The sequence below is a fragment of the Panthera tigris genome, chromosome B4 (genome assembly GCF_018350195.1).
Source record: "Panthera tigris isolate Pti1 chromosome B4, P.tigris_Pti1_mat1.1, whole genome shotgun sequence".
NCBI lineage: Eukaryota > Metazoa > Chordata > Mammalia > Carnivora > Felidae > Panthera > Panthera tigris.
Genome location: NC_056666.1, coordinates 58919488 through 58932198, shown reverse-complemented (window position 1 = coordinate 58932198; position 12711 = coordinate 58919488). Strand labels below are relative to the sequence as shown.

At 45.2% G+C, this 12711-nt stretch overlaps 1 protein-coding gene across 2 annotated transcripts in view; it reads left to right on the top strand.

The window, feature by feature from the left end:
• Positions 1-12397, top strand: part of ITPR2 (inositol 1,4,5-trisphosphate receptor type 2) — a 487005-nt gene extending 474608 nt beyond the window's left edge. For both annotated transcript variants that reach the window (XM_042991994.1, XM_042991993.1), the window contains exons 56-57: positions 11340-11501; positions 12237-12397. In XM_042991994.1, coding sequence (XP_042847928.1) covers positions 11340-11501; positions 12237-12323 — 249 coding nt within the window. In that variant the 3' untranslated portion in view covers positions 12324-12397. The remainder of the gene's footprint in view (positions 1-11339; positions 11502-12236) is intronic.
• Positions 12398-12711: the final 314 nt, after the last annotated feature.

Genomic DNA, 12711 nt, shown 5'->3' with positions numbered 1-12711 from the left:
CGTCGGGCTCTGTGCTGACAGCTCAGAGCCTGGAGCCTGTTTCAGATTCTGTGTCTCCCTCTCTCTCTGCTCCTCCCCTGTTCATGCTCTCTCTCTCTCTGTCTCAAAAATAAGTAAACGTTAAAAAAAAAAAATTAAAAAAAAAAAAAAGAAAAACATCCAGGGGCGCCTGGGTGGCTTGGTCGGTTAAGTGTCCGACTTCACCTCAGGTCATGATCTCGCGGTCGGTGGGTTCGAGCCCTGCGTCGGGCTCTGTGCTGACAGCTCAGAGCCTGGAGCCTGTTTCAGATTCTGTGTCTCCCTCTCTCTCTGCTCCTCCCCTGTTCATGCTCTCTCTCTCTCTGTCTCAAAAATAAGTAAACGTTAAAAAAAATTTTTTTTTAAAAAAAACATCCATATTGCCCAAAGCAATCTAGAGATTCAGTGCAATCCCTACTAACATTCCAATGGCAGTTTTCACAGATATAGAACAAATAATCTTAAAATTTGAATGGAATTACACAAAAAAATTCCCAAATAGCCCAAGCAATATTGAGAAAAAATAACAAGGCTGGAGGCATCACACTCCCTGATTTCAAACTATATTACAAAGCTATAGTAATTAAAACAGTATAGCACTGGCATAAAAACAAACACATGAATCAATGGAATGGAAGAAAGAGTCCAGAAATAAGCCCATGCATATATGGTCAATTAATTTGCAACAAAGGAGCCAAGAACATATAATGGGTAAAGGACAGTCTCTTCAGTAAATGGTTTTGGAAAAAATTGGACAGCTACATGCAAGAGAATGAAACTGGATCACTACTTTACAACACACACACACACACACACACACACACACGGTGGGGGGGGGGGGAGAGGCCACACATACACATATGCAATGAAATTTTATTCAGCCATAAAAAAGAGTGAAACCATAGTGACAACATGGATGGACCTCAAGGGCATTATGCTAAATGAAGTAAGTCAGAGAGAGAAATACAGAATGATCCTTCTTTTGTGTGGAACCAAAAGAAAAAAAACACATGAGCTTATAGATACAGAAAAGAGGTTGGTGATTGCCAGGGGCAGGGAGAGGGGAGACGAGATAAATATACAATAACTGAAGCATCAGGCATGGTTGGATGCAGGATGTGAAAATAATTAATGAAAAATGACGATCAGGGGCGCCTGGGTGGCTAAGTCAGTTAAGCGTCTGACTTTGGCTCAGGTCATGATCTCACAGCTTGTGGGTTCGAGCCCTGCATCTGTGCTGTCAGCACAGAGCCTGGAGACTGCTTCAGATTCTGTCTCCCCCTCACTCTCTGCCCCTCCCCCAATCATACTCTGTGTCTCTTTCTTTATCAAAAATAAATAAAGATTAAAAAAGAAAGAAAAGAAAAATGAAGATCAGATACCAGCTAGGTAATGAAAATCGCTAGCTGTCTTCTCCTTGGTAGAGATTTCAGCCTAAAATCATATGCCAAATCCAGCTTATCCCTGACCCCTCCACTGATGAGAACTATAGAGGTGCCACAGAGGTTTAACCTCTGGCGTGAGCAAGGTGGCTCCCACCAGGCTTCCAGGACTTGTTCATTTACTAACCATTGACCAGTTTACTAGACAATTACTAAATATTCCCATTACCATACCCAGTGCTTGAGCTAGAGGAATGAGTAAGGCAGACACAAATTCCTGCCTTCATGGAGTTCATATTTTAGCAGAGCCCATAGACATGGCATGCAATAAATCAGTATATTATATGGTGTGTTAGAAGGTGACTCCTGGTACGGAGAACAAATAAACATGGGTGAAGGGGATGAGAAAGCCACGCGTCAGAGGATAGTCCATGACAAAGTCAAAGAAACACAACTTTGAGGAAGGTGAAGACAGATAATGTGAGGAATTTCAGAGGGACTGAGACCTGACATTTGTTTTGTGTCCCCTTGCTACTTGCAAGAGGTTCATCCAGGACTAAGTGAGGGCCTAGGGGGCGGCCCAGAAAAAAATTGGAGAGAGAGTAACCTGGAAGTGGTATAGATAAAACAAGATTAGTTGTAAATTAACAATCATTGAAACTAGATGATGGGTATATAGTCTAGTCACCAAACTTAATATTTGGAATTTTCCATGATAAAGAAAGGCATAAGAATATTTATTATGAATCTTTTCCAGGATCATTAAATAATATAATGGCTCTATAGCTCACTGTACTGTGATGTGTCATAATACATTTGATCATTGACCACTTTGTTGACACTTAAACTATTCCCCATTTGTTGCTATTACCACTAACACTGATAAAACTCTTCTACCTGATTCTTTGGGTCCATCCATGATTATTATTTTTACTTAATTCCATAAAAATTAATATCATAATTATTATCTAATTATATGCTACTGAATATAATTATTATGTCATAATTAATTTGCTGTATGACTTGGAGAAGGCCCTCAGCCTTTATTCTGGACAAAACTGGCCAATGTTAAGTAGTACTTGGCCCTGTTAATTTCTTGAAGCTTGTAACCAGCCAGGGTTCCTCATTGCAAACAATAGCAACTGACTCAGGAAACCTCAGGGAGAAAAGGAATCTGTGAGGGAGGCCGGGAAGGAGGGAAGGATAGGGAACAGGAATGGGAAACAAGGTACGTTCTCAGGGGCCGAGGTCTCTGCTCACAGTCCAGCCTGTTGTCCGTGATGAGACCAGCCACTAGCCACCACGGGCACAAAGCTAAACTGATGGGATCTCATCACACCTGTATCCTCACCTGTTTTTCAGGTCACTACCCAGAGCCCTGCTCTTCAAACACTGGTGCATTTTCAGGTTACCTGGTTAGGTGGACTTTGAAGATCACAGTTCTCTCAACCTCCTAAATAGCCAAGGCCCACCATCTGGCATGCAGACCCCCCCTAGGGAATGACTTTCTGGTCAGCCTGGTGCATTGCAGTGCCTCCCGCCCGTTGCAGGAGAACAGTCCCCGTTACCGGCTACCTTTACCACTACCTAGTGCCTCCACCAGTCTGGAAACGTCTGATGACAGAAATCTTGACCCATGAGTCTTTGAAACTCCAGAGCCTAACACTCTTCCTAACATGCTTTTGTAAAAGTTTGTGGAACTGTTTTGACTTGCTTTTCCGTCAAGGAGGTCCATGCTCCCCTGTTTCACCCTGGCTCCCTGAGATGAGGAAGCCACAGAGAGAGGGGACTTCCTGCTTCCACCCCTGCAGAGGCTGGAGCCTGCGAGGCCGTGATGCAGTGCTGAGCATCCCCGCTACCCCCGCTACCCCCACCCCCTGCTCTCCCTGCACTGGCCATAGGTCATGCCCACTCCCACCTCAGCTATGCTGCATAGGAAAAGGCGGGGGGGGGGGGGGTGGAGGGGCTGTAGAATAGGACCGGCTTCCAGTCCCTCCCAGCTGTCACTTTTTGATTCCAAACCTGCAGCCCTGCTGGGACAAACAGCCCTGTTAAGTCATTTTCACAAGCACACACCTCTCCTTCACTGGACCTTTTTCTCTCCCTGCCTTCCGGAGCAGTGACTACTTCCTGGCAGGCTCCCAGGCCAGCAGCCCCCTTCGCATCTACACCCTGGAGATGATGCCATGGAAGGGGGTCAGGCAGGAGCAGAGCAGTGAAAGCAGTGGCTGTTGCTCACTGAGCATCTGTCAGGTGCCTTACACAGGCACAAGGTAAGGGCCCACACCTGTACACGTATGGCCCCAGCGGTCCAAGGATACTTTATGTTTGTATAGGGCTTTGTAATGTTCCAACCACTGTCACGTACATAATGCAAACCTGATATCTGAGCATTTAGATTTTAAACATATTTGAACATCTGACAATGACACTCTAAAGAGATTTTGTTGTTTTGCAAAATCATTCGATACAGATTTGCTTTGGGTAACTAACACATTTAAAACTTTTCAAACCACACAAATTTGGTACTCTACGTTACATTTGTCAGAACCCGTCAGTTGCAGAGGAAGAATTTAGGAAGATACAGATACAGAATAAACAGAGAGCCACAGAAGGAAGATACAGTTAATAAGGACAGGCAAACGAATCTTCCAGTCCCATAACATGTTATTTTTCTAAATTTGTCCAATCCAGGAATAGTGTTGTAACTTCAAAGGATACAGCTAGATCTTTTCTGTCACCTCCAGTTCCTAAAGCTTGTCAGACAAGTGTATATTTTCCAGTTCACCCTTCCTTCTTCTGAACCCCCATGAGAACCAGCCTTTTTGTTGCCTACATTGAGCAATGTTTGTCATATGCAGGTGGGATATTCAAGACTGGGAATGAGACTAGAAACCCAGATGCCAGTGTCCTGGGTGTCCCTTAAGTTTTTGAGGTAATGCCTACCCTGCCATCAAGGTCACCATGTTGCTGAGAGGGTGAGAAGCGCCCCACACTGCTACGTCATTAAGCTGAGACTGGCATGGAGTACTTGAAGCACTCCCCCGTAGCCAAAATGATGACTTCCACTTCAGAAAGAATCCTTGTTCCAGGTTGTTTTTGTAGGTCTGAAGTTCCAGGAAAGCAGCAATGGTGCCTTTCCCTCGGGGACCTTCCGACTTACTTCCAGTAAGTCAGTAGTATTTGCATTGCTAGTGTTCCTTTGGAGAGCCATTTCTGCTGACATCTTCAAACCAGAAGGCAAAGAGAGGAATGCAGGGGGTCATACTGAGGCTTTGGGGAAATGGTTACACTTGTCAGCTTAGGAGCCATCGTAAATGATTGCAGATCGGAAAATGCAGTATAAACATGAGGCTTAGAAGAGAGAGAGATGGGAAGAAGCAAGACCTTAGCAAACACGGTCTTGGGACAGCACATTCAGCAGAGAAAGTGGAAACAGGGCTGTATGAGATGATTTATTGGTACCCCATCATAATACAATACAGTACGTGGTATGTTCAGTGTGTTACCCCTTGTTAGCAGTATTTTAGAGCACTCAGCAAATCGCTGTGAATGTCAAGCATTGATGCATTGTCATCAAGTATCTGCATATGGATCTGATGCCCTCCCTAAAGAATTTGTGTTTCTCACGTTCAATAAGTAAGCCTTTAGCAGGCTTCAGAGGCAACCAAGGGGTGCAAGTTATTATATTCTCACTGTAGTCCGTTTTCCTTGGCAACGTCAGAAGCTAAGCACTGACCGCTCTGTTAGATGTAGAGAAATAGTCCCGCGTATTGAAAGGAACTTGAGATTTCCAGTAGCACAGGGTGGAGGCCAAGGCCTGGCCCAGGCACTTTCCATCTGTGTGACCTCGAGCAAGTAACTGATCCTTTTCCTGCCTCAGTGTTGTCGTCTGTAAAACGGGCATGGTAACAATCTCTACCTTATGGAATTGTTGTGGTTATTGGCCATAGCATGGCTAAAGTGCCCGACACTTGCTAGGCAGCCAACAAGTGGGATCTATAACTATGGTGTGGATAGAATATACCCTTGCTTTCTATTCAGTTTACCAGCTGGCAACTTTGAATGTGTACCTAGTAGAGCTAAAAACACATAAGGCAACTTCACCAAAACTTGGCTCACTGAAATCAGTCACATTACTTCTTCTTCTTCTTCTTCTTCTTCTTCTTCTTCTTCTTCTTCTTCTTCTTCTTCTTCTCCTTCTTCTTCTTCTTCTTCTTTTAGTTTATTTATTTTTTGACAGAGAGAGAGAGAGAGAGGCAGAGAGAATCCTAAGCAGGCTCCACACCATCAGTGCAGAGCCCGTGAGATCAGCTCATGAACCGTGAGATCATGACCTAAGTCGAAATCAAGAGTAGGACACTTAACTGACTGAGCCACCCAGGCGCCCCTCACATTACTTCTTAATCTCACTAGGATGTGGAGAGAAATCATCACAATCTTACACATCCTTGAGTCTGTGGCCGATTAAGCATTAACGGGGATAGATTATATAAAATCTATCCCAGTACGTAATGTGGAGAAGCTTGTCCAGAAGGGGCAATCAAGTGCAGGGACATCTGTCACTGTATATAAGACCTCAAGGAAACCTAAACTTTCTAGGTTTCAGCCTGGGCAACTATAATATGCTGAGCTTGGGTTATGTGGTTTCAAGGTTGCGTCTAGCTGAAATGTTTCTGTTTGCTCACTTGGCGAGCTCAAGGCTTGTCTCAGCACTTTGAGTTGTAAAGCTTTCCTTGAATTCCTAGCTCACAGAATGCTGAGCCGGAGGGGACATAGAGATGACCTGGGGTATCATTCTAGTCTTACAGATGAGGAAGCTGGGACTCAGAGAGTAAGGCCCCCCTCCCTTTGTATCACAGAGCTGGCTTGGGGCTGAGCTAAAACCAAAACCAGGTGTTCTGAGTCTTAGGTCAGTGCTCTTTCCATTATACCACATTGCCTCTTTCACACAAATGGGGCTATCACTCTGAAGAACTAAATGTAAGAATAGCACAGCAAGCCTTGAGGGACACTGACACCCTAATCATGTTATTGAATAACTACACAATTAAATAAGTCCAATGGCTCTGACTGTTGGAAGTACTATTTTGAAAGATTCTTACATTTCTAGTCACCTAGAAAGATTCATTATTTTTAGAATGTAGGGATAGCTAGAGGGTGGGGGCTGGCATGCTCCGTGAGTCCTTTCTCAGAGACGTGACTAGTTCATTTCTGAGCTTTGCATTTTAGAACCCTCAAGAAGCTCTGAGTTTCCACTCACCCAGTTACCAAGTTCATACATTGTAACCACAGAATCTAACAGTTAATCTGCTTTATGCTACCCTGTGGTCAAATATTTTCATTCCTGGTGAAAGAAGGAAATGATTTCATATTGACTAACAAAAGTCAACATGGGAATGTACTAATCATGTGCATGATCACAAGATGTACATAGCACATATGAGTAACTGAGAAATAACGAATCAAGTCAAGCTGCTTTGTTAGATGGCGGACACATTACAAGTTAGCGCAGTAAGGAAGTGGTGTCCTGTTCCGTGTGTCTGTCCTGCGGCTCTGGCTCAGGTGAACATCCAGAGTCTCACCCTCCTTGGTCCGAGCCTTCCATGGAAGCTGCTCTATCTGCCATTAGAGCAGAGAGAGGGACCTTAGGATCCACTTTTGACAAAAAAGCTTATGCAGGATTTACTCTGAGAACACTATTGTACTTGAGTTATTTTGGTGAAAAAAAATGTACTTCCCTCATTAATTTGAAGAAACATCAGTTGTGAAAATTATTTTTAAAAGACTGGCTTCAGTTGTAAAAAGAGGACAGAAAACAATTTAACTTGGTTATTTTTTTGGTTTTAGTGAGAGATGTAAACCACTTAAGTCGGGCTCCTTAAAAATTAAGAAAAGGGTCCACAAAGCATTCAATATTGAAAAAAGTCTTAATCACACATGATCTTTTAGTTTCAGTTTGTGGTCAGTTGATGTAGAGAGGAAGGCTAGAATGAAACAACAATCACAGAAGTGGGAGAGAATAGATGGAGACACAAGCACCCAGACAAAAATGGAGAAAGAAACAAGCAGAAAGAGAAAGAAAGAGGAGGAGGACCAGAAGGGGATTCGAAAAGAACAGCTTCATGGGACTCCGAGAAAGGAGCACAGGGCCTGTAAGCATGAGCTGTCCGTGGCTTTCATCAGCATTTGGCTGAAGCCTTACTCTCCACCTGGAGTACCAGCTCCACGAACACAGGGACCATGAGGTTCTCACTTACCATGGTTTCACCAGTGCCCAACACAGACATGGTCAACATAGGAAGAATTAGTGAATGAATGGATGGACAAAACAACAGGTGAAGAAAGAGAGTGTAGGGAGAGGGAGTCCCGGCCCCGGGACACCTGTGATAGGATTTGTTCGAAGGTGGCTTCAGAGTCTCACCTATGTTCTCTGAAGATGTTCTGCAGTCTGCTAAGCCTCGGAGCAATGGTGTGCTTCTGTTTCGGAAACTTTCTGGAAGTTGATGCTTCCACCATCCCGACCCTGGGTATCACCATGTCAGCTGGGACCTTCTCGCTCCAGGCCTAGCCGTCTAAGGTCTCCAGCCCTCTGGCCCATCAACTGCCCTGTCCCCTGCCCTGAAACCCTGTCATGGTACAGACCACCTCTCGCATCCCAGAATGCCGCCTTCTTGGCTCTCCCAAGACCGCCCCTTGTCTTTTAGCCCACTTGGTGGCAGCTGCCTCTTTCCCCAACCCCTCCATACTGAGAGCCCTGCAAGAGGGTCAGCAGACTGGGTTTCCCTTCACTGAGAAGCCATCACATCTTCACCTTCACGTGAAAATGTTCTTTTTCAAGCCTTTCCCGTCACTGCCTTCTAGTAGCTCCTGGTCATATCTGGGACCAGATTTTGGCCCTTGGCCACCCACAGCCTCTTCATCCACCCAACTAGTGACCTCCTTCAGGATGACTAAAGCGACTTTGCACACAATTCATCCTAAAGATCAGCCCCTGCAAATCCAGCAATTTCAAAAAAATGTAGTAAAATACACATAATATGAAATTTACCAGTTTAACCCTTTTAAGCATACAGTTTTACAGCATTAAGTACATTCCCATTGCTATGCAACTGTCACTATGTCCCTCTGCAGAGAATTTGCATCTTCCCCAACTAAAACTCTATATCCATTAAATACTAACTCCCCCAGTTTGCTGATACTCTAGCAGGTTTAAAGCACTCTCATCCTAAAATCTTCATTTCCTGAAGTCGTTCTACATTCAGAATCTTTTTTTTAATTTTTTTTTTCATGTTTATTTATTTTTGAGACAGAGAGAGACAGAGCATGAACGGGGGAGGGTCAGAGAGAGAGGGAGACACAGAATCCGAAGCAGGCTCCAGGCTCTGAGCTGTCAGCACAGAGCCCAATGCGGGGCTCGAACTCACGGACCGTGAGATCATGACCTGAGCCGAAGTCAGACGCTTAACTGACTGAGCCACCCAGGCACCCCTACATTCAGAATCTTAAATGTTATCGTTCCACCTTCTGTCTTGCCAAGAGAGCTGCCTCATGGCAGACAGGTCTGGGTTGGGGTCCCAGCTAAGCCATTTGCTAACCTCAGTTTCCTCATCTATAAAGCTCCAACAGTAGATGATACTGCAGAGAATATAGATATTAAATAATAAGAGAACTGAAGTTAAGGGGATTGTTGAAAGGACTGAGTGCTTATAGAGCAGTTGGGCCCAGGTCTGTTCTTCTCCATCCTGCCTACCAGGCCACACACTGATGTCCCTCACTCCAGCCAGCCCCTCGCTGACATTTATAGCTTCCCTATACCTTTGTCTTTCTGATACTGGACACACCATCCTGTATCAGTCTGGCTCTCTGTCTCAGATGCACATCCACCCGGGCTGTTGGTAAACAATGGTTTTTTTGGGGGTCACAGTCTGCTAGGCCATCCATCCTGCCCTACAAGCACGGAATGGGCCTGCATTTGGCTCTTCTTCCTGTTTCCCACAATAGCTACTCCAAACCTTTCCCCTTCGGGCCATCTTCCTACCCCGCCACTACTCCAGGTGTTCTCATTCATCTTATTTGTCTCCAGTGACCAGGGTTCTTAAACTTTTGTCCACCCAGGAATCCTGCACATCCCCAAAGAGGTTCTGATTTGGAAAGAGGTAGTGGGGTTGAAATCTGCAATGTTAACAAGCAACCCCAGAGGATTTTGATGTGCATAATGCACAGTCTCCTTTTCACGGAAGCCTGTCCTAAGCCAGAAGCCCCTTGGAGCAGACATATTGTCTTATCTGATTTTCACCTCTAAATCCTGGGCGATAGATAGATGTTGGAAGGATCGCTTGAATGAATGAATTTGGCTGTCACTGTGCACTCCAGTATGTTACCATTCTCCTTTGAAATGCTAATTAGCTACAGCTGTGTAAATTCAGTTTAAAACTTTTTGATATGTTTATCTTTAATTTTGTATCTGTCCTTTCATTATATTGGGGGTAGGGAACTATAAAGAACTTGCTGTTTTCCCAGTAGTGACAATAGCTACAAAGTGGTAGACGAGACTGAAACAGAAGGGCAGAGATAAGTTGAACCTTTCCTCAGGCGGGGAAAGTACTTTTTTGACCCTCATTCTAGTGATTGGCCAGGCAGAAGTCCTGGCAGCCACTGAGGTGGGCTTTTCTAAAGTGGAAGTGATCTTAAGCAGGAAGATCACTGCCAGGGATGTTGGGAGAAGGTTACCTGGAGAAACAGGTAGGTGAATCGCAATGCAGGTTGGCATACCCAGTTGGTGGTGGAAAGAAAGGCTCACCTGGCTTCAGATCCTAGCTCGGCCATTGCCTAGCTCGTCCAATGGGTGTTAAACTGTTGGGGCGGCTCATCTGTAAAGTGGGGGCAAATATGATTTACCTTGCAAGCTCTTTTGAGCATTGAAAAGTGTAATCTAAGTAATGCACAGTGATTCTATGACATTAAGCAAGCGAGTTGTCAAGAGAGCTGGGCATCTGGTTAACTACTCATTTCTGCAGCAGTAGAGGGCCGCACACATACTCACACCCCTACACCCAGTCTGCCTAGAAAAACAGAAGTGGTACCAGCTATTGCCCTCTGGGGAAGTGTAACTCTGAAACCTCATCCTCACTGTAATAAAATGTTTCCAGAGGGAGCAGACAGAACAACCCAGGGCCATGCCCTTCCACTTCCCTCTTGCCTGAGTGGAGCTCAGAGCCCGTCTTGGGGAAGTGGGGGGTAAACCAGTTCAGCATGGGTGGCTGGAACCGAAACATTTCTTTTACCACCCTCCTATCCTGCCGCCCCTCTCTCTCCCGTGCCGGGGGAGGAGAAACAGCTTATGCCTGCAGTACCCACACGCACTTGGATCTGTTGTCCTCAGCCTCCTGACACTACCTCATCATTCGTCAGGATTCACTGAATGCCCTCTGGGATCGGGGTGCTGTTCTAAATGCTTTATCTGGGACCTTTGTGGGAGCCTGTAGGAAGTTGGAGCCAATATTTAAAATCTTCCCCCAGCTCATGAAAACCAATGTTTAACCCTCACTTCATTCCCACCAGCAGGCCTGGCCAGAAAGAGTAACTTTTGCTTTGAATACTAAGAAACTTTGATCTAAATGTTAATACTGGGGCGCCTGGGTGGCTCGGTTGGTTAAGCATCTGACTCTTGGTTTCACCTACTGTCTTGATCTCATGGTTTCAGGAGTTTGAGCCCCACGCCCAGCTCCACACTGACAGTGCAGAGCCTGCTCGGGGTTCTCTGTCTCCCTCTCTCTCTGCCCCTCCCCTACTGGTGCTGTCTCCATGTCTCTCAAAATAAATAAATAAACTTAAAAAAATAAATGTTAACACTAATGAACACCTATAAACCTTCTTTACAGAACTGTAGGCTCCCTTCCATCACTCCCTTGTTCTTGAACACGTATTTGCTTTTAGGAGAAGAATTTAGACTGGTTTCCTCGGATGCGAGCCATGTCCCTCGTCAGCAATGAAGGTGACAGCGAGCAAAATGAGATTCGGAACCTGCAGGAGAAGTTGGAATCCACCATGAGTCTGGTCAAACAGCTGTCTGGTCAGCTAGCAGAGCTCAAGGAGCAGGTCAGTGTGCTCAGGGAGCCGGGGCTAGAGCTGGGTGAGCTCGAATCATTCACCACCATTGAGTGAAGGGCAGTGAGGGGAGTGCGGAGAGACCTGGACACTCCTGGGGGCCAGATTGTTATTCACAGGGAACTGTAAATTCCAACGAGGAACCCTCACACTGTGCTGTATGAACCACATCCCCGCAAGTAGAGGCTTCCATTTGTCCCATTACCACCTGTGTGCCCCTTCTGCACCCACGGAAGTGGGGGAGAGGAGTAAACGCCAAAGTACAAGGGCCTCTTTGCATTTTTTGATAGAAACTGGTATTTTGTGCCATCCTAGCCATTACTAAATACATCGGAACGGCAGATCATCTTCAGAATCTGTCATTTCAATGCTATAATCAACCCTTTCATCGTGTAAAATTATTAGTGGTAGTAAAAATACTATCAAAAGTAACTGTGGTAGCTATTAAAAAGACTAGGCTGACGGTGACGATTGTCTGACAAGCAAAGAGCCGCTCTAAAAGAACCATGGTTCCTGTTTTTAACCACAGAGAGGGGTTTGCTTATTTTCTGCTTGTGGAAATTCACTTAAAAAAAAACATTTTCCCTTTTTTAAAGGTAAATAGATTCTATATGATGCCAGACACAGACTGTAGGTGCTTGGGAAATTTACCCCCATGTTGTGCAGCCCACCAGCACTGGAGAAAAGTGAGAAAATGAGCTGAACACACTCTCTCTTTTCCCCCAGATGACAGAACAAAGGAAGAATAAGCAGAGACTGGGCTTTCTCGGATCAAACACACCCCATGTGAATCATCACATGCCACCACACTGATACCATGGGGGGGAAGCCGTGACTAGCCTTTCATCAGTGTCCTGCCTGATCACTGAATAAAGAACTGAGATGGAGGGGAGTGAACAGTGCCTATTGTTGAAAGTTAAAAACAACCAAGTGCCAAGATGTGGAGTGGTTTAGCTCTGAGAACAATTTATAACTGTTTTCGTGGTTGAGGAGACCAAACTTAAAAGCTAGAAAGCACACATCACGCATTCTTAATGTAACTCCAAGTAGCTTGCTCACATGGAAGCAGAGGGGACGGGAGGCAGGGTGGAAAGGGGTGGGGTGTGGCGCAGAGAGAAGAACTACCTTTTGCTAAATCAACGAGGGAGGCTGTTTTGTCGTAAATACTGACTGCAACCTTCATCATGGTTGGTTGGGACTT